This window comes from Gnatocerus cornutus, chromosome 6, assembly GCF_029298725.1.
Source record: "Gnatocerus cornutus isolate USDA-ARS CGAHR chromosome 6, icGnaCorn1.1, whole genome shotgun sequence".
In the NCBI taxonomy this organism is placed as follows: Eukaryota; Metazoa; Arthropoda; class Insecta; order Coleoptera; family Tenebrionidae; genus Gnatocerus; species Gnatocerus cornutus.
Genome location: NC_142238.1, coordinates 13,166,593 through 13,189,061, shown reverse-complemented (window position 1 = coordinate 13,189,061; position 22,469 = coordinate 13,166,593). Strand labels below are relative to the sequence as shown.

At 37.4% G+C, this 22,469-nt stretch overlaps 2 protein-coding genes across 4 annotated transcripts in view; one reads left to right on the top strand and one right to left on the bottom strand.

Annotated features, from left to right (window-relative positions):
* Positions 1–63: 63 nt before the first annotated feature.
* On the top strand, positions 64–7,068 carry LOC148173113 (alpha-galactosidase MYORG). Of its 3 annotated transcripts, XM_088039230.1 has the most exons (7): positions 73–148; positions 276–367; positions 1,026–1,200; positions 1,304–1,497; positions 2,938–2,993; positions 4,372–4,519; positions 4,900–7,068. In XM_088039230.1, the coding sequence occupies exons 4-7, from the start codon at positions 1,318–1,320 to the stop codon at positions 6,970–6,972; spliced, it is 2,457 nt and encodes an 818-aa protein (XP_087895356.1). In that variant the 5' UTR covers positions 73–148; positions 276–367; positions 1,026–1,200; positions 1,304–1,317; the 3' UTR covers positions 6,973–7,068. The 3 variants fall into 3 exon arrangements, with proteins under 3 accessions (XP_087895355.1, XP_087895356.1, XP_087895357.1); XM_088039229.1 differs by having other exon boundaries at positions 64–148; positions 1,026–1,497; XM_088039231.1 differs by lacking the exons at positions 73–148; positions 276–367; positions 1,026–1,200; positions 1,304–1,497; positions 2,938–2,993 and adding an exon at positions 3,714–3,849.
* Positions 7,069–8,638: 1,570 nt separating this feature from the next.
* The window catches only part of futsch (microtubule-associated protein futsch), a 43,673-nt gene continuing 29,842 nt past the window's right edge, over positions 8,639–22,469 (bottom strand). Inside the window, exons 3-5 of the mRNA XM_088039228.1 lie at positions 18,407–18,579; positions 8,955–18,357; positions 8,639–8,903 (exon numbers count right to left, since the gene is read on the bottom strand). Of these exons, the coding sequence (XP_087895354.1) occupies positions 8,734–8,903; positions 8,955–18,357; positions 18,407–18,579 (9,746 nt within the window). The 3' untranslated portion in view covers positions 8,639–8,733. The remainder of the gene's footprint in view (positions 8,904–8,954; positions 18,358–18,406; positions 18,580–22,469) is intronic.

Below are 22,469 nucleotides of genomic sequence, written 5' to 3'. Positions count from 1 at the left end.
ACAATTCTGTAGTTCGTGTAGGAAGTCGTTACTAATTTAATGAAGTTAATTTATATGAAAATTGCCGTATTTACTTAATTCATGTTGTGACAGTACAGCAGAATTTCTCCTGAGCGTTAGAAATTTTGGATTATAACTACTTATTCACGTAAGTTTTGTTTGTGTTTCTTATCTAATACGCACAATAATAATGTTCATAAGTTTTTATTGTTTTCAAGCATATTAGCCCTTCTTGTTTGGCTATCTTAACGACTTGTTAATCCTTTTGTTTGCAGCCCGGCTTACTGGAGGAGAAAGATATTGTAGCCAGTAGGCACTTTTGATGTAGGTAAACCTACAGGTGTTGTGGCGAAGTGAAAAAAATTGGGTGAGTTTCAGTAACACTGAAGGTATCAAGCAAATTTGCTTGTCAAAAATCAGTTTTTTCAGGTAAATTATATAATAAGAGAACCAGAAAAGGCTCTCGTAATCGAAATTTTTTCAAAATTATTTTATGTGATAGGCAACCAACAATACAGGAGCCCAAAATTTTGCCACAAAAAATGCAAGTGCGATTCTAAAGGCTTCCAATTTTAATGCGCGTAAACTAACATTTATTTGAATAATATTTTGAAACATTGATTCCAAAACCATCCTTGAAAGTAATCAACATTTTTTTAAGTCTCTTATCATTATCCCCGAGTGTATTTAAAGGCACAAAAATTGATAAAGAGCAGTCAAAAATCCAGTTTACAGCGTTATTTCGTTCCAATTGATAAATACCCGTAATAGAGACCACAGAGGAAACCACCGTTTTCTGGCAAGGCCAATATAATTTAAACTTCCAAACCCCAAAATGTCACCACAGCACTCAAAACTTTAGGAGTTCGTCCTGACCTAGATCCAAAGAGTTTGTGTTTAGCACTTAGCACACCAAAATTAATTATCAAATATTTACGTCTTCTTTGTATTTATTTCGTAAAATGCTCATCCACGTGTAAGTCACCTCTTGGCGGTGAGATTCTAATTATCACTTTTTCTTACAGACAAAAACATCACAAAAAATCACGTGAAAAGTAAAACTCATCCCAATACAGATCACAGTAAATATTTATTTGTCCACCAAGTTTGTGACAAGTAAATACGCGCGATTTTAATTGCGCCGCTAATTGTAATTAATGTGAGAAGATGAAGAATTGTTAGATCATCGCACGCACAAATGTAAGCAACAGTTTGTACTTTTATCACGTAGTTTAGTAAACAGTAGTTAGAAAAATGAGTAGAAGGAAGTGCAAATATTTTGAGGAGATACCCATAATTGTAGTGGACCCACCACCAATGGATCCGAATGATCCTAATAAAAATAAACAAGATGAAACTTCTTTGACTGTGGAAGATGATAAAAGTGATGAAAATGAAGACGCGGCGGAAGCGCCAGAAAGAAGACTCTCTCTGAGGAGGAACAGTATTTCGTTGCCGAATTTAGATGATCTCCAGGTTTTACGGCAACATGTTCAAGTAAGTTAATAATTATTTTGCTGAGGCACGTTGCATGAATATTCAATGAGATTACATATAATGGGTAATAAAAAACAGCATACCGAGAAATGCATATTTCTCATAGAATTGTCAATTCATTTAGGTGGTAATGGACAAGTTGCTAAATTTTTCTTTAGTTAAGTTCGTTACACTCGAATTCGCACCTTTAACTGATAATTGGTAATTTTTTTCTAACTTAAAGTGTGAGTTTAAAGGATGAAACTCGTCTAAATAGATTTTGATTTCACTTCAGTAAAAAGGAATAATACTTGGAATAATATTTTTAAATTGTTTATTTGTCATGTTGCACTTCATAAATCTAATCTTCTCAATTGTTTGCTGAGAAACCAGGTAATAAAAAATAGGAACGCGGTTTTATGAACTACCATTCATTTACTCCATTCGAAACATTGTTCCTAGAAGTTGATTTTTGCCATTAATTTTTTTTAATTTTAATTGACAAATGGTGCGAAAAACGGAAATATTTAACCATGTGTGATAAAAATATTGCAAGTTCTTTTAAGGCGTCGCTTATACTGAAAAAAGTAAGTTTTTACTGCTCCATTTGCTTATAATTTTAACAAACGTTATTTTAATTTAGTGCGATTTTTACAGCTTTCCTGGAAATTCTTATTTATAATTGTTATCTGCGACAATTAAGGTATAAATTAGGTCAAGGCTGCAGTCATATTTGCAAAAAATATCGACATGAACAAAGCCAAGGGGTCAGAAAAGGGTATCAGGCAGTTGGATTATGATTCTTACTACAAAAAATAACATTCGTTGAATTATTCTTAAATTTTATTGTTGTGCTACGAATTGTAACAAAATTACAGGTTTTAATCATAAGGGTACATCCTAACATATAAAAATATTAAATACTTACATTTTGGAATGTTGCGTCTACACATCCTGTAAAAGAAAATGTTTAAAATTGATATGGTGAGTTGATGAAAAATCATATAAGAGAAATCAATACGTAAACAACTCAACATACCACAAAATCTGATCATTTCATTACTTTCGACCTTAGGAAATTATTTGTCCGACCATTTCACGTGCTCTTTTATAACTGCATGTCATTAAATAAAATCACAAACCGAATAAAAAAGTAATGACTATGTAATTCGACCAAAGGTGTAATTTCAGCAACTTTTGTTCTCCTAGTAAAACGCGGCTTAAATTCTTCACGACCTTGATTATCTCAGTCTCTTTTAAATTGTAAATTATGTAATATGACGCGAAATCGCCGAGGAAATTTCTGTTGGAATATGAAATATCAAATATCACGTCTACGTACTAATTGTAATAATGATTCACTCGAGTAATGGAGAAGTGAGATTTTCGAGGTGTTTCTAGTCAATTTTTTGATGAGTTAGTTGTAGGTGGAACGTTTTTAGGTGTATTTTCTTCTTCCAGATCGCAGAGGATGTCGAAGAAGATTCAGAGAGTGACTACGAACTTCCATCTTGCAGGTAAATTGATCGGTTTTAATCGCGATCTGATTTAACACGTAGATTAGCGGTTTCACTTTTATACAGTAGGCAACACTTGATACAGTTGCGACAGACTTTAATAAATGCTTCTAGGAATTAGTTCTTTTTGATCACACTTTGCCAAGAATGCAGCTGCCCTCTTTGATATTTTTAACTAAAATTAAAATTTCTTCATTGCGCAAAATCCCATTTTCCGCAACACTTACATAATAAACTTTTCTTTAATACTAACAAAATACCAATGATAAATTTGAATAAAACTGAGTGAAATTTCAACATACGTCTTTAGTACATTTCTCCTAATTGGTGTAAATATTGGTTAATCGGATTTTCACAGCTCATTTGTAATCCAAATCACAACAATGAAACCTCATTTCTTTAATCACTTTGATCACACTGCACTGTTATCAAAAACCAAATTTGTAAACTTAAATCAACATATTCAGCGGCACCAACACCATCCACTAAAAATCAATGCCGCAGACCCCATTATTGATAAAACTTGTAACAACTAATTTGAATTCTAAATGAAAATTATCAAAAATCACGAAAACTCCAACAACTTAATTAGTTATTTTCCGCGGTGCTGACACTCGAGCTCTACTAACCGAGACTGTTTATTTTTTAAAATGACACATTATCCGCTATCCATACACTTAAGAAAGAGATAAATATTAGATAAGGAATTAATGTTCGTTAGTCTGTGAGTGTTTTCGTGTAATCGCTGATGTGATTTATTTAAAACCATTGTTATGAGTTCTTGCAATGTAAATTTGGACGAAATTCGGTACATTGATGACGATGAAAATGACGACGCTCCGAAGAAAAAGGAGAAGTAAGTTTAATTAAAAGATTGGATTTCTTGGTACCCGACTTCGGAACGCCTCCAGTTGCTTTGTTTTATTAGTAATACACTCAAGTGCAAATGCAGTTGATGCGGATATTGTAATAACTTTAATAGACAAGGGTCTAGATCAGTGCCGAGTTCAGATAGGATAATAACCTGTGTCACTCTTAATAATAAATAATAACACCAAAACTAGTAGTATACCAACAATTTGGTCTCGTTTTTATCCACTTTTTGTTTCGTTCTGATTTTACCTCATTTCTCTTAATCAAAAGTGTCACATTCCGACAGATAACAAAGATGAATGTCTCTTTGAACGAATTCGGCTATCAAATTTGCTGCAATTGAAGCTTCCTTTCCTTCAGGTCTGCACCAAAAGGCAATGTCTTGCATGAGACTACAATTACCAGATTTATTATCGTGGTAGACTCTTGTTCTACTACTTAATCTAATGAAAGTGTAGCGCTCTGTTCAGTGTTGAATTCTCCCTTACGAATGATTGTCTTAAAGAACTCCACTGCGTAATGCGAGAAGGAAGTCTGTTACAAGTCCACCAAGAATGCTGCGACCGCCAGAAGATGAATCCGGAACTAATTCGCCGGCGAATTCCGTCACTTCCATTAACTCTTTGGCCAGCTTGCTCAGGGAGAAAATGCAGGTAATTTCATAATTAATATTACAACGACATAATTAAACTGAAAAACATGTTGAGTGAAATCATAGTTTAAATTGATGTGTTAATTAACTAAAGACAAAGATGCTGATGAAATGAACAAACAGAGAGATGTCAAAGTAAATTGGTTGTTAATTAATTGCTCAAGCAAATGTGGAATGCGAAAGGTTACAGAGATGTTTGCAGTGATGAACAAAAGTGTCTTTGTTCAATACGGCGCGGCGTCGGAAAATTCCCGTTCTCTCATTTTATTTATCTATTTTCAGTTCACTGCTCGACAAGGTTACACCGATTTTGTAGCCTCAATTCATTAAATCAATTTATTAAAATTATAAAAACAGGATCCATGAATCTCTAATTTCCAGATGCTTCCCTCAACCCTCCGCAAAAAGAAAACCACCGATTACAAAACCCGAATTTTCGTCGTCCTCCTCTTCATAACCATCGTCGTTCTAATCTTCTGCGCCTACTTCTTATACCACCAGCAAGTCCTCCACAAAGCGTACTTCGAAAAAATCAAATTCAACAAAATCAAAAGAATCATGAAAATCTACAACTCTGAAGGGACCGAAATCATCAGAGCTCGTCTCGGTACGACCATCAAATACGACCAAGCTTTACCATGTCTTCCCGGTGATGAAAAACACGATGGTAGTATCTGTTCCGAGTGGATGGGTCATGGAAGATTGTACATACAGTCCCATCAACTTAATTCCGAGGTGAAGTGTTATAATTTCCAATGGATTTCTTTGCGGGATTCTGTTTTTCCCACCGATTGTTTTGAGTTGTCTCAACCGAACGACCATTGGTACGGTGGTGGTCAAACTGCAGAGTCTGCGTGGCCGCTGGAGAAAGGGAATCATGACTTCGCTCCGTTTATTACAGGACGTGTTGATAAACATGAATACGGTAACGTGTTAAAGAGGTATTTTCTTAGTTCCAAAGGAGTGGCGATAACTGTGGATGACCAAACTCCGTTGTACGTTTCCATAACAGGGATCGACACCAAGGAACTGTGTCTTCGAGCAAAGTACGACGACTTTGCCTACGTCAACAGATTAATGAAATCAGCTCAGTTAAACTACAGTATTTGCACGAGTTCGGACATGATGAAATTACATTCGAATCTCGTCGACAGCGCGCTGTGGGATGGTCTCAAAGCCGAAGACATGAACGTGGTCAATTCTTTACTAACAGAGCCTCTCTGGGAGATCACATCGACCACCAAAAGCGAACTAACTGAAGAAACCGTTTCAAACTACACCGATAACGTGGTGAACGTCTTGAGCGCTTTGAAACTCGGACACGTGCTGATCAATGAATTCTGGCAGAGACACGTTGGTGATTTCGAGGTGGACTCGGAGCGATTTCCAGCTCTGGAAGAAGTGATTGAAGTCATGCACCGGAGAGGTTTCAGAATTGTTTTTTCGATCCAACCTTTTATTTCGACGGAGAGTTTCAACTTTGGAGAAGCTGTTAAAAATCGACTGTTGGTCTCGGAGAGGTTTAGCGACAGGAGAATTCCTGCGTTGACGCGGTACAAGTCTGCACACAGCGCGGGGGTGTTGGACCCGACTAATAACCGAACCGTTCCTTGGCTCGTCAAGAAACTAAAGTCAGTATTAGCCAAGTACAAATTTGATGCGTATTATTTAGACTTAGGAACGGCGTACAACATGCCTCATTACTATCAATGCGAGAAACCGTTGATTAATCCTGATCATTATAAAACGTTTTTTGTTAATAGTTTGCAGAATAGTGTGAATCTCTTTGGGGTTAATGGAGCGATTGAGCGCCCGAAACCTCCAACGTTTGTTTCTTTACCCCAGTTTGAGTCGTCTTGGGAGGGTTTGCGGCGAGTTATACCCACGATTTTGACATATGGGCTTCTTGGGTACCCGTTTTTGATTCCTGGGGCTGTCGGGGGTGATTTCGATGCCCCAGAAACAGTTTTTTATGCAAACTACAGCTCGGAGCTTCTCCCTGATAAGGAACTTTACGTGAGGTGGTTGCAGTTGGCTACTTTTTTACCAGTAATTCGGTATACTCAGTTGTTAAGCACTTTTGGGGATGACAGTGTTTTGGATATGGCAAAGAGTTTGACTTTGTTAAGAGAAACGAAAGTTACTCCTCTAATGAAAAAATATGCCAAAGTTGCATTGGATACAGGGCTTCCGTTGATACGACCGTTATGGATGTTGGATTATAACGACACTGCGTGTCATGTGGTTGCTGATGAGTTTGCTATCGGTGAGGATCTTATTGTAGCACCTGTGTTGTACTCAGGTGCTAGAGAACGAGAGATTTATTTGCCCACCGGAGTGTGGAAGGACGGGAATAATAGAATAAGAAAAGGGAATCAGTGGATCCACGATTATAAGGTGGAACAAGATCAGATTGCACATTTTGAGAGAATGCCAGATAATACAAGATTTTGATTATTCCAGTATTATTTTAGTTTTAGTGTAAAGAGGCTTATGTTACGAGTTTCAATAAAGTTTCTGTGATTCTTCGATTCTAGATAACTCTAAAAATTGTGTTACTTTTTTATTTTTAATCTCATACATATCCCATACATTAATGCGTTTGAATATATTATTAACTTTATAACATTTTAAGCTAAAGGATCAGATTTTGACTAGAAGCTATATTATGTTTTAAATATATAGATAATTTAAAGTGAAACTTGCACATAAAATTACATTTCATGTATTCAACGTAAGTATAAAGTGACTTTCCTTTTAAAAGTATATATTTCTGTATAAACCAAACTAATAAAATGTGCGTATAAATAAATGAATGAAAACGGATAAATAAATACAATAATCAAACCGTGTACTATAAATATTGTTTTATAGTTTGGTTTGATACGGAAATATATTAACTGTCTCAAATATCTTTCATGCTTTAGTTAATAATTTATCACACACCAGATGTCGCACAAACTATGAAAATCCTCCAAAGGCATACTTCAGTTAGCACCATCTTACATATATAGTTAACAATTAAATCTTTATTGTGTACTAGGTACAAGCTCAAAATTACCGAATTTTAAGAACACGTTGAACGTTTTTTGAGTTCAGCTCAGGTATACGATGGTTATGGCCCCGTCTGCGATAATCAGCTCCTGACGAAAAACAGTCAAAAAAATATCTGCCATAGACTATACAACGACCCTGTAAAGCAAGAGATTATGTATGAGAATAAAGTTTTCTACGAAAATCGTGAGACACCAAACTGAACTCAAAAAAACGGTGTAGATAATGAAAGCACTAAATCGTTCCAATCACACCATACTCGTAAGCTAATCCTTTAATATAGGCCACGAAAGGAAACGATGTCTCGAAAACCAAAAAGGGTAAAAAACGTTTGCGTGAACTATACTATCTTTGGCATAAAAATAATGTTCAACAAGCAAGTGGTGTATAAAAAAACGCGCAAACGGCCTCGATTCTTATTACCGTCGTTTTTTCTATAATCATCATCAAAAAACTAACAAAAAAGTCTATGGGTATCACATCAGATATATAGGTTTTTTAATACATATAAAGCAACAGAAATAATTACATAGCACAGGCATTAACGCTCTTTTAGAAAGTTGAAGTGTGGTCTTATTATAAAGTACAAATGAGCATTAGCGGTCTAAGATTGTCTATGGGTTTTTGCTGTCGAGTTAATGCAAACTATTTAATTATTTCTCGCATTCTATAGCTATTGATGTTGATAGCTCACAAATTATTTTAAAATATCTACTCTATAATTAAATTTCTTATACACACAAATTGACGTTTTCATTTTGGAAAAATAAAACGTCAAAAATCGGCGCGCTTATCAGCGCGCCATGAACAACATTAATTTTTTGTTCAATAATTTTAAAATCCTAAATTTGTTTTGTTCGTTTTGAACCAGTCTAAAATTTGGAAACTGTTCAAAAAGCTAATTCGAAAATCTAGCTCTAGATGAAGTGTACTTATGAAGACTGTGTATGTTTAACAATTAGATACTTTTTCCTTAATCAAGAGGTAATAACAAGGAAGATGTAAGGTATATTATCTTGGCGAATTACAAATATATGGACGTTTGTTTTGTAGAGGATAAAATTTTGGCCTTTTTCCGTTTCCTCGAATCTCATTCGTTGTAAATAAATCAATCCTATGTATTGCTGGAAAAGAGTTGGGACTGAATGATCTGAATTTTGTTTAGAACTCCAAACGGTAAGCAGAGCAGGATGTTTCATGGTCTTGTAAGTTAATAGTGCAGCGACTAGCTGAAGGCGAAAGGTCTATCTTGTACTTGGTTAAAAGTTCCTCGTTTTCGGCAACCCAGTACCCCAAGATGTCCGTGTCGTACGTCGGGATGATCGTCACTTCTAAAAATCAAAAAAACATGAACTACCCCTCGCACCATTTCAAAAACTCACCTAATTCTTTATCTTCCCACGTCTGCTTCGCCTCCAACAACGCGTTGTAAACCTCTCTACTGGGTTCAATTCCGGAAAAAACGTAGTAGCGTGCTCTCACTCGTTTGAAGAAGTCAACATAAGAATAGTAGGAGTTTCCATGATGAGGAACATAAGTTAGGTCAACATAAACTGGACTAAACTTCTTATTCTTGTACTTAGAAGGCGATTCTGCTCTTCTTTCGTTAAGTTTGTTTTTGGCTGTAACGTTAGATGGCAGCTTCCGTTCTTTCTTGGGGGTTCCTCTGTTGTCATTTGGAGGTGCAGGACTAGGTAGACCAAGAGGTTTCCCCCAAGAATCCATCACATCCTTGGCATCTTTCGTCGTTGTCGACGACGGTAAATCTCCTATAAAACTAGCCGTCATAAGATTTGCCTCATTTTTATTAATCTGATCTAGTTGACTTTGTCCGGACACTGCTTCCGGTTCCGGCGTCCTGGCAGAATATTTGGCTGTCGTTACTTCGTACAAGTAACTCGGAGAGTCTTCTGCTGTTACTAGATCTTCACCGCGTGTTTGTCGATGTTCAGCTAACGCTTTTTCAAAGTCTAATTCAGTGTCTTCTTCATCTGGTAGAGCTCCATAAAACGATGTATTCATTGGATCCATTTTTGTTCCTATTCTTTCATCTTCAAAGTCGTAACGTGAAGAAGATCTAGAATGGGCCACTTGCGATGTTACGCTCAGTGGAGATCCAGGAACGTCTTCATCGTCGTCGCTTTCAGCTCTTTCACTTTCGAATAAATGTGGAGCTCTGGAGGCTTGTCCCGAAGAAATGTCGCTATGGGTAGATGCACCTATCTCATAGTCGTCACTTCCTGGGGTACAGCTTCTTAGGTCGTTGTCTTTAAGAGAAGCAACGGAAGATTTTATTGGCGCCGAAGACGAAGGTTTTGTTTCTTCGGCTTGTGTACTTGATAAATCTTTAATAATGGGGCTAACAGGCACTGTGGGTGGAGTAGAACTACCAAGGATATGTTTTTCACGTTCTTTTATTTTCTCTACTTCCGCTATATCGGGAGTTGATTTTCCACTAAGATGCAAGTCTTCATTTGAAGCTCTTGCCGGTGTTAAAGATGGTTCAGGTAGCGTTACGGAAGGTCCGGCTATACTCTTTTCTTTATCAATTTTTACATCTTTTGTGATTTTGTCTAACTCTTCTTTTTTAGTTCTAGACTCGACCTCAGTCCCTATTCCAGAATCAATGCTGTCCAGTTCTTTATTTTCTGCTTTATCGTCCGCAGGTTTGGTATCTTCGGGACTCAACGACTTGGTAAGATCAGACGTGGACTTATCTATCGTTTTTAGTGATATTTCCACGTCCGATATCGACAATTTCTTTTCTTTGGATTCTTGGACATCAAGAGTTTTAGTCAGTTTTTCTTCAGTCTTTTTCTCTTGACTAGCAACAGTAATATCAGCTGGAATGTCTGGTGCCTTCGCAGATACGTCTTTTTCACTTTTATCGTCTTTTTTTGTGAGTTCTACGGCAGAAACTGCATCTTTCTGTTCTTGGTTTATTGTACTTTTGGCTTCCTCCGTGGTTTTAATATCACCTATTAAAGCAGGAGATGCCTTTCCAGAACCAACTGGTGATGATTTTGCCGATGCGTCTTTAGATTCTATATTTGTCTTTTTGTCGCCTGAAGGTGTTGGAGATGCTTTTCCAGATTCAGCGGGGGACGATTTCGCGGACGCTTCTTTTGTTGATAAACTTTCAGTTTCTTTTACGTCACTCGGAGGGACTGGAGATGCTTTTCCCGAACCGACAGGTGACGGCTTTGTCTGCAAACTCTCTGCTTCCTTTTTTTCAGGTTGCACTGGTGTTGATTTTCCACAAGCATTCGGCGACGATTTCGAAGAGGTATCTTTTGCTTTTTCTTTTAAGTCACTTACTTCAAGTGGAGATGATTTCCCGGAGCCGGCTGGTGACGATTTAGCAGATGCCTCTTTTGATTTTGAGCCATCTTTTCCCTTCTTCTTTTCTTTTGTCGGCGAAGATTTTGGAGAACCAGCTGGTGACGACTTTGCAGATGACTTATCTTTTTTCTTTTCTTTTCCATCACCTGCAGGTACCGGAGAAGTTTTCCCAGAACTAGCAGCGGATGACTTGGCGGATTTAGAACCTTTCTTTTCCGGCGATGATTTTGCAGAACTACCTGGTGATGCATCTTTCTCTTTTTTCTCTTGTTTTAAGTCACCTGGAGGAATTGGAGTAGTTTTTCCAGAACTCGCCGGTGTGGACTTAGCAGAGCCGGTTTTTGCATCTAAGTTTTCTGGTTTCAAATCACTTATAGGAGTAGGAGACGCTTTACCAGAATCATCTGGTTTCTTATCTTGTTTCTCATTTAGTACTGCCGGAGTTGACTTACCAGAAACAGCGGGGGATGATTTTGCCGACTTATCTTTCGTTTCTGCTTGCAACTTCTCGTCCTTCTCGTCTGACAATGCTGGAGACGATTTTCCAGATAAAGAAGACATTTTACTGTCTGGTTTCGTGTGATCTGGAGTTGATTTACCTGAGAGTAACGAGTCTTTGCTTTCTGCTTTAACACCTGGTGAAGATCGGCCTGAGAGTATCGGCGAAGATTTTCCTGATAATCCTGGAGACGATTTTCCTGATAGTAGAGAATCTTGATTATCGACTTTGATGTGATCAGTTGGAGTCGATTTTCCTGATCCTTCTTTAGCTAGGTCTTTTAGCTCTGAAGACAACGCAGGTGATGATTTACCTGAGAGACGACATGCAAGATCTTCGTGCGCGTCTTTGGTTTCTAGTTTCTCAGGTGAAGATTTTCCAGGTTTCGCATCTTCTTTAAGAGAAGCCTCGGATTTTTCAAACATTGCAGATTGAGTCATGTCAGACTTGGCTTTGTAGTTGTCTTCTTTACCAACTTTTTCTAAGACTTTTTCTTCTTTCTGGATCTCGTTTAATGGCTCCTCACATTTCTCAAACACAACCGATTGCGTCATATCCGAGAGGATTTTGTAATTGTCTTCAATATCATGCGCTGATTTTTCCAAAACTTTTTCTTCTTTTTGTTCTTCAGTTAATTTTTCACACTTATCAAAAACAATGGACTTGGCCATATCGGCAACAGTTTCATAGTCTTCTTCTAAACTCTGAGCTGATTTTTCTAACTTCTTTTCCTGTTTCTCATGCTCCTTCTCCGTTGTTTGGTCGCATTTTTCAAAAACCATAGACTTTGCCATGTCGGAAACAATTTCAAAGTTATCTTCAATATCGTGAGCTGATTTTTCCAAAACCTTTTCTTCTTTTTGTTGCTCAGTTAGTGTCTCACACTTATCAAAAACAATTGACTTTGCCATGTCGTTGACAATTTCATAGTCTTCCTCTAAGCTTTGAGCAGATTTTTCTAGTTTCTTCTCCTGCTTCTCAAGCTCTTCCTCCGTCGTTTTGTCGCATTTTTCGAAAATCACCGACTTTGCCATGTCAGAGACAATTTCGAAATTTTCTTCGATGTCGTGAGCTGACTTCTCCAAAACCTCTTCTTTGCTGGTATCGTCTTTAAAGATTGAAGTTATTGCTTGTTTGGTTTCTTCAACAAATTCTTTAACTTCTGAGAGCCCTTTACCTACAAAACTTTCATCCTCGGTGTCTGTTTTCTTGGCTTCTGATTTTTCGCCGGATTTTGACGAAGTTTCTTCTCTGTCGGCTGTTAGAACGTCGACGACCATCTTTTCAACACTTTCTAAGCCGTTGAAGAGGTCATACTTGTGTTCGATGGTTGTATCCGATTTGGTAGCTTCAGTTAGATCTTTTTTTACCGAAGAAATTTCGCTCACAGTGCTTTCAACAGTCTCCTTCAATGTATTCTCAGCTTCTGTTAACTCTTTGCTGAGACTTTCTAGTTTTTCCACCACTTGTTCTTTCTTTTCTTCAAAGTTCTTTTCAGCTTGCTTCGTTTCTTCACTGATCGTTTTTATCATAGTCTCTTCTTTTTCTGCAATGTCTTTTAAAAGAGCACCAGCTTCATCTTTGGTTTTGTCTTTAACTTCCTCCAATTCTTTCTTGCCTACAGCGACAATCTCTTTGGTTTTTTCTGATGTTGCTTCAACTTTTTCAGTTGTTAATTTACAAACTTCTTCGACTTTTGTTTTTGCGGTCTCTTTATTTTCCTCCACTTCTTGTTTGATTTCTTCTACTTTCTTTTCTACATCCTTGGTAATGGCATCTTTAACATCACTAATTACGCCAGTGACTACCTGCTTTTGCGTGGATAATATTTCTTGTACGTTTTTGACTTGCTCTTCGACTGTTTCTTTGGTGGAAGCAATTTCTGACTTAACTGTTTCTGTGACTGACTCGGCTTCCTTGACCACGGATTTTTCAAAATCTTTGACAATTTCTACCAATTTTTCTTTTTCTTTTGTTGCGCTCTCTTTTACTTCTTCAGCTAATGTTTTGCTTGACTCAACCACTTTTTCGTCTTTGGTTATTGTCTCTTTTAGATCGACAACAGCGTTTTCGATTTCGTCCTTCTTTGTTGTTATTTCGTCTTTTAGACCTTCAATCTTTGCTTTTGCGTTCTCTTTCATCTCATTTACTTGCTGTTGAGCTTCTTCAATTAGTTTTGTGGTGTCGTCCAACAAACTTGCACCAATATCGTTAACTAAGCCGCCAAGGAAAGATTTTTCTTGTTCTGCTTCTTTGGCAACAGTTTCTAGTTTTTGTTCGGCTTCTTGTTTTGCTTCTTTTATTGTTTCTGCGGCAGCACCTAGTACTGTATCTGTTGCGTTTTCTATTACTTCTTGTTTCTTGGCATCAGTTTTAGCCTCTTCTATTTGTGATTCGATTTCTTTTAGAATGTCTTTGGTTTGTTCTTCTGTTTTAGGAGCAGCGTCCACTGGTTTATCTTCAGTTTTTGCCGGCGCTACCTCTTTTTTAATTCCTGTTTCCGAGGGCTCAATTTTTTCATTACTTTGAACAGGTTCCTCGACTTTCTTTTCGTCTTTAACATCAGAAATTTGTTCTTTCGTATCTACTTTTTTATCGAGATTATCAACTAAATTCTTATTATCACAAACTGCTTTTTCAATCACAGGTTCGTCTTTTATTGAGGACTCTACAGTTGTACCTGTCTGATCTTTTATCACTGATCTGCTTATAACAGTTCCGTCCGAAAATGTATCAGCTAGTGACGATCTTTGAGAAACTTTTTGTGACTGAGGGTCTGGTGAAGAGCGCCCGGAACTCTCTGAACTTCTAGAAAACGTTATGGTGCCTGGTGGACAAATCTCAATTTCTTCTCCTCCATCTTCACTAGAAGCCGTTACAAGCATTCTGTGAACTGTTCCGTTATCAGCATCCTGTTCTTCTTTAGCAGGTTCTTCAACAATCGTATCAGTTTTTGGTTGCGTCTTAATATCATAAATCATTTTTGAAGTTGCTTGCATTAGATCGTTCGAGTCTTTAATCATTTTGCTTATTTTCGTTTCTGAAACTTCCGGTTCTTCGTGGATGGGGGCAATCTTCCTTTCTTCTTCTATTAAATAGGAGCTGAGAATTTTCGGACACATATTTTGTTCCATTGCTTGGGCAATTCTATCTTCTTCAGTTACCGGGGATTCAACAGTTGTTATGTGAGTTTCCCTAAGTTCTGTCGTAAAACTTTTGTATGGTATGGTGAAAGGTATCTTTCCTTCAAACTCCTCCAATGGGGCGTCTGATTTCAACACCTCTGCAACACTCGCTACAATTTTTGCCACATCTTCTTCTCTTTCTTTCGGTGACTTTCTTCCTAATTCCATCTTGTCGTCAAATTTTCTGTAATCAACATCAGGAGATTCAGGTGCGGAATCCGTGGTAATTATGACAGGCTCTGCGTGTTGTGCCTCTTCAACTTTATGGGTGATGATTTCACTCACTGCTTTAATCTGTTGGTCTTCAACATGTTCCTTCAATTCCTGAAGTTTCTCTTCAATTTTTTCTATGGAAGTTACGTCTTGCTTCAGTTCAGTTTCTTCTTTTTTAGGTGGAATTGCGTCTTTTTCTACTTTTGTAGATTCGTTTTCTGGAATTTTCGGTATCTCTTCTTTGAGCTGTTGGAGCTGCTCATCAATTTTGTGAATGGTGCTGACATCTTCTTTGAGTTTTGGCTCAGTTTTGACGATTTCGTGTTTCGGAACTTCGGGGAGTTTTTGACTCAGCTCCTCAATTTTTTCCTTTTCTTGCAATTCTTCTTGTTTGGGTTCTGGTGACTTTTCCTTCGCTTCGTCTTTCTCTTTTACTTCGGTTTCTGATTTTTCAACCACTTCTTCAACTTTAGTTGGTTCTTTATCAACTTTTTCTTCACTTTCTTTGCCACTTTCCTTTGGTTTCTCATTCTCAGCGGCGGCTTCTTGCTGTATTTTCAGGATTTCTTTTGCTTCTACTTTCTCACTAGTTTCTTTGTTTTTGACTATTTCATCTTGACTAGAGTTGATCTCTTTAGTTTCTCCTTTCTGTTGCTCTAATTCATGTTCGTCGGTGTCTTTCTCTTCGTCTGGAGATTTTGACAGTTCTTTCTTGTTTAAGTCTTCTGGTATCACAGCCTTGACTTCTGGTTCAGGACTCGTTTTCTTGGTCTCGATTGAGATTTCTTCTTTCTTAACACCTACTTCAGTCTTTTCTTTATCAACAGCCGTCTCAGCTTCCTTACTGACTTTTTCTTCGACTTTTCCTTTCTCCACATCGTCTTTCTTCCCTTCTTCTGGTTCAGATTTGGTTTCTGTAGCACTTGGATATTCGTCATAGTGGTCAAACTCCACTTCTTCGTGCATTGGTAAGTCAGCAACTTCGTCAGGCGTTTTTACGATATCTCTCATGTGGGGCTGCTTATCTAATCTGATTCCTACAACCGGAGGCAATTTTGCGATGTTATCAAAGGTCTTTGGCGGTAGTTGTATCACCGGTACATCTTTCTCTTTGGTGTCTTCTTTGACGTGTTTCTCTTCAATCTGGTCTCCGTTGTCTTCCTTGATTTCATCCAAAGGCATTCTTTCATCTTCTGGTAAAGTTGGGGCAGTTGTCGTGGCACCAGACTCTATATTCGCCGAACCTTTTTCATCCGGTTGTGATTCTTGAGCAATTTCTTTAATTTCTTCAATGTCCTTTTTGTCAGAGACATCGATTTTATCTTCAGGACTTGTCGCGGAGACTTCCTTGGAAGCTTCGACGGTTGTTTCTTCTTTTGCTTTAACGATGTCGGTGGAAGTTGTAACTTTTTGAACTTCTTCTTGAATCTCGGGTTGTTTTTCTTCGACTTCTGGTTCTTTTTCTTCGCTTGGTTTTCTTTGCTTTTCAGACTCTTCGCTGTCACGGGCGATCTTCTGAGTTTCCTCTTCTTTGTTTGTTTCATTAACTAAGTCTTGTTCAATTTCAGTCTTTTCAATTATTAAATATTCTTCGCTTTCTAGTTTGTCGTCAATGGAGATATCTTTAATCTTTCGGAAATCTGAAGGTTTGTCTTGGTGAAGTTCGCCTTTTCGGAACACGGCTTCAATTTCCTTCACAGCTTCTTGTTCTTCTTTTAAATCAGCCAGTTCTTGTGCTTTGAGATTCTGGATTTCGTCGGAGGTCAGTTTTGATATGTCTTTTTTGAGAATGCTGTCCTGTTCGGCGGACGGAGTACTAACAGTACTGGAGTCAGTAGTTCCTTCTTTATCGAGTTTACCTCGTTTAGATATACTGTCCGGTTTTTGGACGCCGTTGACTTTCTTTGGACTTCCGGTTAGTTTAGAAATGTCTTTTGGTCGCCTTGAGATCGGTTTTCGTTCTACTTTGACTTCCTTCTTTTCAGGTGCTGGCTTGGGTGCTTCTTTCTTTGGAGGAGCTGATTTGATTTTAGATTCTACGACCTTTCGGTTGTTTGCTTCTTTCGTGCTTTTGGCAGGAGTGGACGTGGGGGAGGGTTTCACCTTGGGCTTCAAAGAATCGTCGCTTAGTTTGTCGACTTGTTTCTTTGGGGTTGTTGGTGATGGCTTCTTCTCAGGAGCTTTGACTTTTCTTTGTTGCGAGTCGCTGCGTGGTTTAGTTCTTGGTTCTGGTCGTGGTTTAGGTTTAGCGACTTTATCTCCGTTTTCTACGATTTTTTTCGGTTTGGAGATGCTCTTATCGCTTTCTGTGGAATCAGATTTTTTGACAGCGGTGGCTTTTTCCGGTTGGACGCCGTTGACTTCGCCGTTTTTGATCTCAGCGTCGTTGGTTTCCGGTGGTGGTTTTTGAACTTTGTCTTTTTTGTTGTCGAGAATTTTTCTTTCGGGTTGTATAAGTCTGTCGATGACGGACTGTTTGGCTTTGATGATAGTCGTCGGCGCTAAGGATTTCTCTGAACACACTGGATGTTTGATAAAATCTAAGTTCTTAACTTTGTCTAAGCCTTCGAAGATTTTATTCTGTGGACTACTTCCTGGGAAGAGTATTCGCGTGATTGTATCTTCAGGGTTTGCAGGTTGCCATACTAGGAGTGCACAGACCGAAACGAGATTTTGAAGAGGGAAAGCAAACTCTTTGTTAGTTCTCGGATTGGCAAACAGTTTTTGGTCATTGTTGTTCCATTTTTGTAGGAACTCTCTGACTTCTTTGGAGTCTTTGGCAGGACTTAAAACGTACATATCTAAAGTACCGTGACCTACTTTATGGTATAAATTGATGGGCTCGGAATCACGATAACAAACCTGAGGAATGAGGCTTAGGTGCCTCAGGTTTGAGACTATATCTTGACCTTCTTCCAGTAGGTTTATCAGAAGAGGGTCTTTGTCTTTATCACCGTCTGGACTAAGGATGGCTTTTCTTTCCTGTATGTTACAAAAGAAGTGGCCGATTTGCGGATACAACGCGTTTTGTTTTTTTCTTTTCAGCACAGCACTAATTCCATTAACATTACTATTATTCAGTCTCGTGAGTAGAACAGCGTCCAATCTATCCAGATGTCTTACGAAATCCCAGAAGCAGGCCTTCCGCGAGAAGCCTCCATCTAAAAGCATGTTGAAGCCGTTGATTCCGAACAAAGCAGCGTCGCCTTGTCCCCCAGGAAAAACGTAAAGAGTAGGTCGAGAAAACCGAATATTGCCAACGACATCCGAGCTTTCCAAGACGCTCTCCAATTCAGCGGAAACAAGAAACGGTTCTAAATAATTAATAAAGCTGCTGATAGCTGGTGATCCCGCCGTTAACACATCATTGGAATTAACACGAACTTTACACCCTTTGGTGAACGACTCTTTAGGCAAACGAGTCCAATCGCCTTCTGGTGCACAGTGGAGATGCAGCGAAATGCCATTTTCGTAGGCTCGTATCACTCGGAGGACTTCGATTTCTTGGAAAGCTTCCGAAAAGTCAGTCGAGGAGAAAGTGCCGTCCTGAAAAAAATCCGTAAGCTTTTTTCTTTCACGAATTGTGGAAAGATACCTGCAGTACCCAAGAACCGTTATTAGCAAAGGTGTATCCGGCGTGAATAATGTGACGATGTCGTGTAAAACTGCTTAGTAAGTTCCTCACGCATTGCGCCAACGTGCTCACCACTGGATGAATCAGAATTTCCGTCACCAAGTTTTCTGATGCAAACTGGATGAGGCGCTCGCCTGTAAACAAGTTTGGAATCAATAACGTTTCGAGAAAGCTTTTATTCTTTGAACTGAAGCCAAACAAAAATAAAATACTGTGCGAAAACACATGACTTGTTAACTGATTGTCTGTGAAACACAAGAAGTAATCATCAGGAATGTTGGGTAAAACTTTCAATAATCGGCACCATTAGCAGATTTCTCAACTTCAAAACGCTGTATAAAATTGAATTTTTGTTCTACGCCTGTAAGATTGTTGTCATTTTTGTCAGAAAAACTTTAATTTGTTGTAAAAATAGTTGTCAACCTCCAGATAATGTTAAAAACTCGTAAACCTTTAAAATTCACAAGACACAGCATTAAGCTAAGTATGGGGACCTTTTTTGCCAATAGTCGGCACTGTAGGGAATTACCAAAATTGAAAAATTATAAATTGGTATAATAATAGTTATTATTCCAACAATAGATATTTATTATATAAGAGTGTAAGGATGCAAATTATTCACGACAAAAATCAGTTATTCTCGAGATCGTAGATCGAGAGAATAAGATTTTTGGAGTGAATAATTTGTCCTTACACTCGAATATAAAACTAGATTTTATCCAAAGCCTCTGTTGGTTGCAATTAAGGCATTAAAAGAATCGACAAAAGTGACAGCAGTGACAAATTTTTAGCGTTTAGAAAGCCATGCTTGCATTGTTGTCATGGAAATGTGGCATAATTTTCTTTAAAGTGCTTAGAGAGTAAAAGAATACTTTATTTGTCTAAAATGAGTTATAGTCAGAATTTTATAACTTTGGTTTAACTCCGCCCACCTTTTAGGCCAATAGAATTTTGGATGAAAGTCTGATTCAATATGCAACATTTTGATAGTTCGTTGATATTTGTCTGAACTCAGGGTAGATCTGTCCACACATTAGAAGATGAAACACCATAAAAATCGACAAAAGTTTCACGATTAATCGATTTCCTGCAAGACTGCAAATCTTCTTGACAAGTGTGACACTAAAGACGTCAAATTATTAATTATGTTGGGTAAAGGAGGCTAGCCATTTCTTGATTCGACAAATTCAAATCGTCATTTGTTCATGTGGGCGGGGTTAAACCAAAGTTATAAAATTCCTACTACAATAAAGTACTACTTTATTAGAGCATTTTGGATAAAAATTATTTATTGTCAAAGTCTTTTGTCCAAGTTTTTTCTTTTTGACTCAGAATAGCACATTTCCTTTCTGCTTTTTTTTTCTCTCATTTTTTTTTGTCTTTTTCAACTCTTAGGCAATTTTCTTTTTCGCTTTCTTTTCCAAATGGATTTTTCTATATTTTGTGGTATTAACCTTATTTTGGTAAGAAATATGAACGCATTACTGAGGAGAAATTGATTTTGACAGGATGTTACTTATCCTTTTAACATTCGTTTTTGAGAAGTACACTTAATCATTTCAAATTAGATACAAAAAGTGTTAAATAAATGTTAAATGTTAATTTTTATTTGGGAATTTTATTATAAGAAGGCATGCTGGTTATTCAATAATTGGCACTGTCCATTATTAGTTATGTGGTGTGCCGAAATGTGGAAGAACACATGAGAAAACAAAATAGATTTTGCAAGTGATTTAGTAAACAAAAGTTAACTAAAAGAAAGCTAAAAACTTCAAAACGAATCGAAAAATATGTTATTATCTAATACTGGACGCACCAAATACTAACACTATAATTTTATATTACTATAATTATATGTTACTATAATTTTATAGTGTTAGTTCAGTTACTGTTCAGTATTAGATAATTTATAATTATAATTTTATAAATTGAATTAGTACAAGGTGTTTATAAATGTTTGTAGCATCAAGGGTGGCTATGAAATGTCAAAGAAATTTGCCGCTCATTACAAATGTGAGTTTTGATTTTTTAACTGACATTTGCAATTAACCTGCAACATAGAAAAAAATAAGTTTTGAGAAATAAACTGTTCTAGTTGTGGTTTAAAAACTGAAAATCAAAAACTTGGACACAAAACAGTAACGGAAACGTCATTGACGTACGTAACATTATAAATAATTTTCAAGATAGTTATATTCACTATGAAAACAAAGCGGCAAAATGGTGCACAGCAGGATTTGCAGAGCCACCCTTGATGCTAGAAACATTTATGAACACCTTGTATATGTATAGAAAGCTAGAATCTAGATGTACACGTTGGCACGAAGGGCCCAAAAAAATATGCATTGCAGGTAAAAAAAAAGAAAATAACAAGCAATTTCTTAGCAAATCATTAAAAACAGCTCACTTTTGGAAACGTATGATAACCAACGAGTAAAATATTTTTTTTAGCTGTCGTCATACTCGTGGTGCAAAGGTTTGCCTCAAGATTTATGATTTTATGAAGTCTTATTAGAATCCGTTGTGTCGCACGACTATTTATGGTTACATGTTGATACAAGACTGCTGTATTGTAAGCCGATGAGATGCAGAATTGTTGCTTGAGTACACATTTTAGGGCTTATGGTGATATATTATTATAACGCCTGGCCTAGAGATTCTAATAAAATATTGCGCCTGGAAAGACAATCAATTCAAGAGAATTACACGCTGCTGCGCCAAATTCAACATCTTGGATTTCTTTGAATTTTTTGATTACGTTCTTTAGATTCTCAAAAGTAGTGGCGCACGAAAGAATTACTAATTGAAACGCCCCTTTAATACCTACAAAGTACAGCTTAATTTAGCCTAAATTTCCGTACAAAAGCTTCGAAATTAACTCCACGGAAATCTTACAAATCTGCCAGTTATGGCGGAAATTTACCTGCAAGATACGCTGCAGAATGAAACTTCAACGAAACTCCAACCTGTCCTGCACAATTTGCCATATTTTAATCTGATAACGAGACACATTGAGTTTCTTCATTCTATCAGCAAAAATGCTCTTGTGCAAACCAGTTATGATATTAAAGAAGCGAACAAGAACCTCTTTATGCAAACGACTTATTCGAGATCTTGGTGGATGCGCCGGGTTAATTTCTCCGATCCGCTTCCGGTATTTACATATCATCCCATTACGTACCGCGTACTTTCTGTAAAAACTCCACTTTTGGTTGCTAGTCAGCCTCTACATATTTTATTTCCGCAAGGAAAATGAATTCGACTGGAGGGTTGCTTGGGGAAATAAAAACTTTCAGTTTACTGCCATCAAAAATGTTAATAATTTATGTCCGCTCGGGTGATAAAATTTAAGTGTGAATGTCTCGACTTGATCTTTGAAAGTTTCCGGTAAATTGAGTGATGTTCTCGTGTTAATTCCAACAAAGCGTGCACGAACAGTGTAAAGAAGAATCGAAAAAGTCAGTGTTGAGGAAGTTTCATTTGACACGGGCTTGAAACGAGCAACAATACAGTTCTTATCACCATCTCGGTAGATTACTCTGAAATGCTACAATGGCAGGTTTCGACGCTTCGAAACAAGAAAAGCAGTAAAAGATAAGGGACGGCCACTCTAAGAAACAAGTATTATACAAATTGCTGCTGACTCTATAGATTCTAAGTTCTGTGAAGAAAGAGGTGTTAAAGAAGTGGAGGTCACAGTCATCAGTTTTATTTGGTCAGAGAAGAAATAAGAGCCGGGGGAGTTGATCCTCGAGGCAATTTAGACGATTGTTGACTTTGTGTGCGTATTTGATCCAAGCGACGTTATTTTACCACAAAAGGAAAATATGACCGAATTTAGTAGTTTTTAGATCCTCCTCAAGAAGACGCTGTGACAGACGTCGGCTTTATGAGCCGTTTAAGCATTAACGTATTACAAGAGAATTTGGCAAAGCTCGACTGAACGTTACGAGCTTTTCTCTAATCCAAAACTGTCTAATTAAATCCCGCTAACGATTATTAAAATTTTGTCCCACAAAACCTA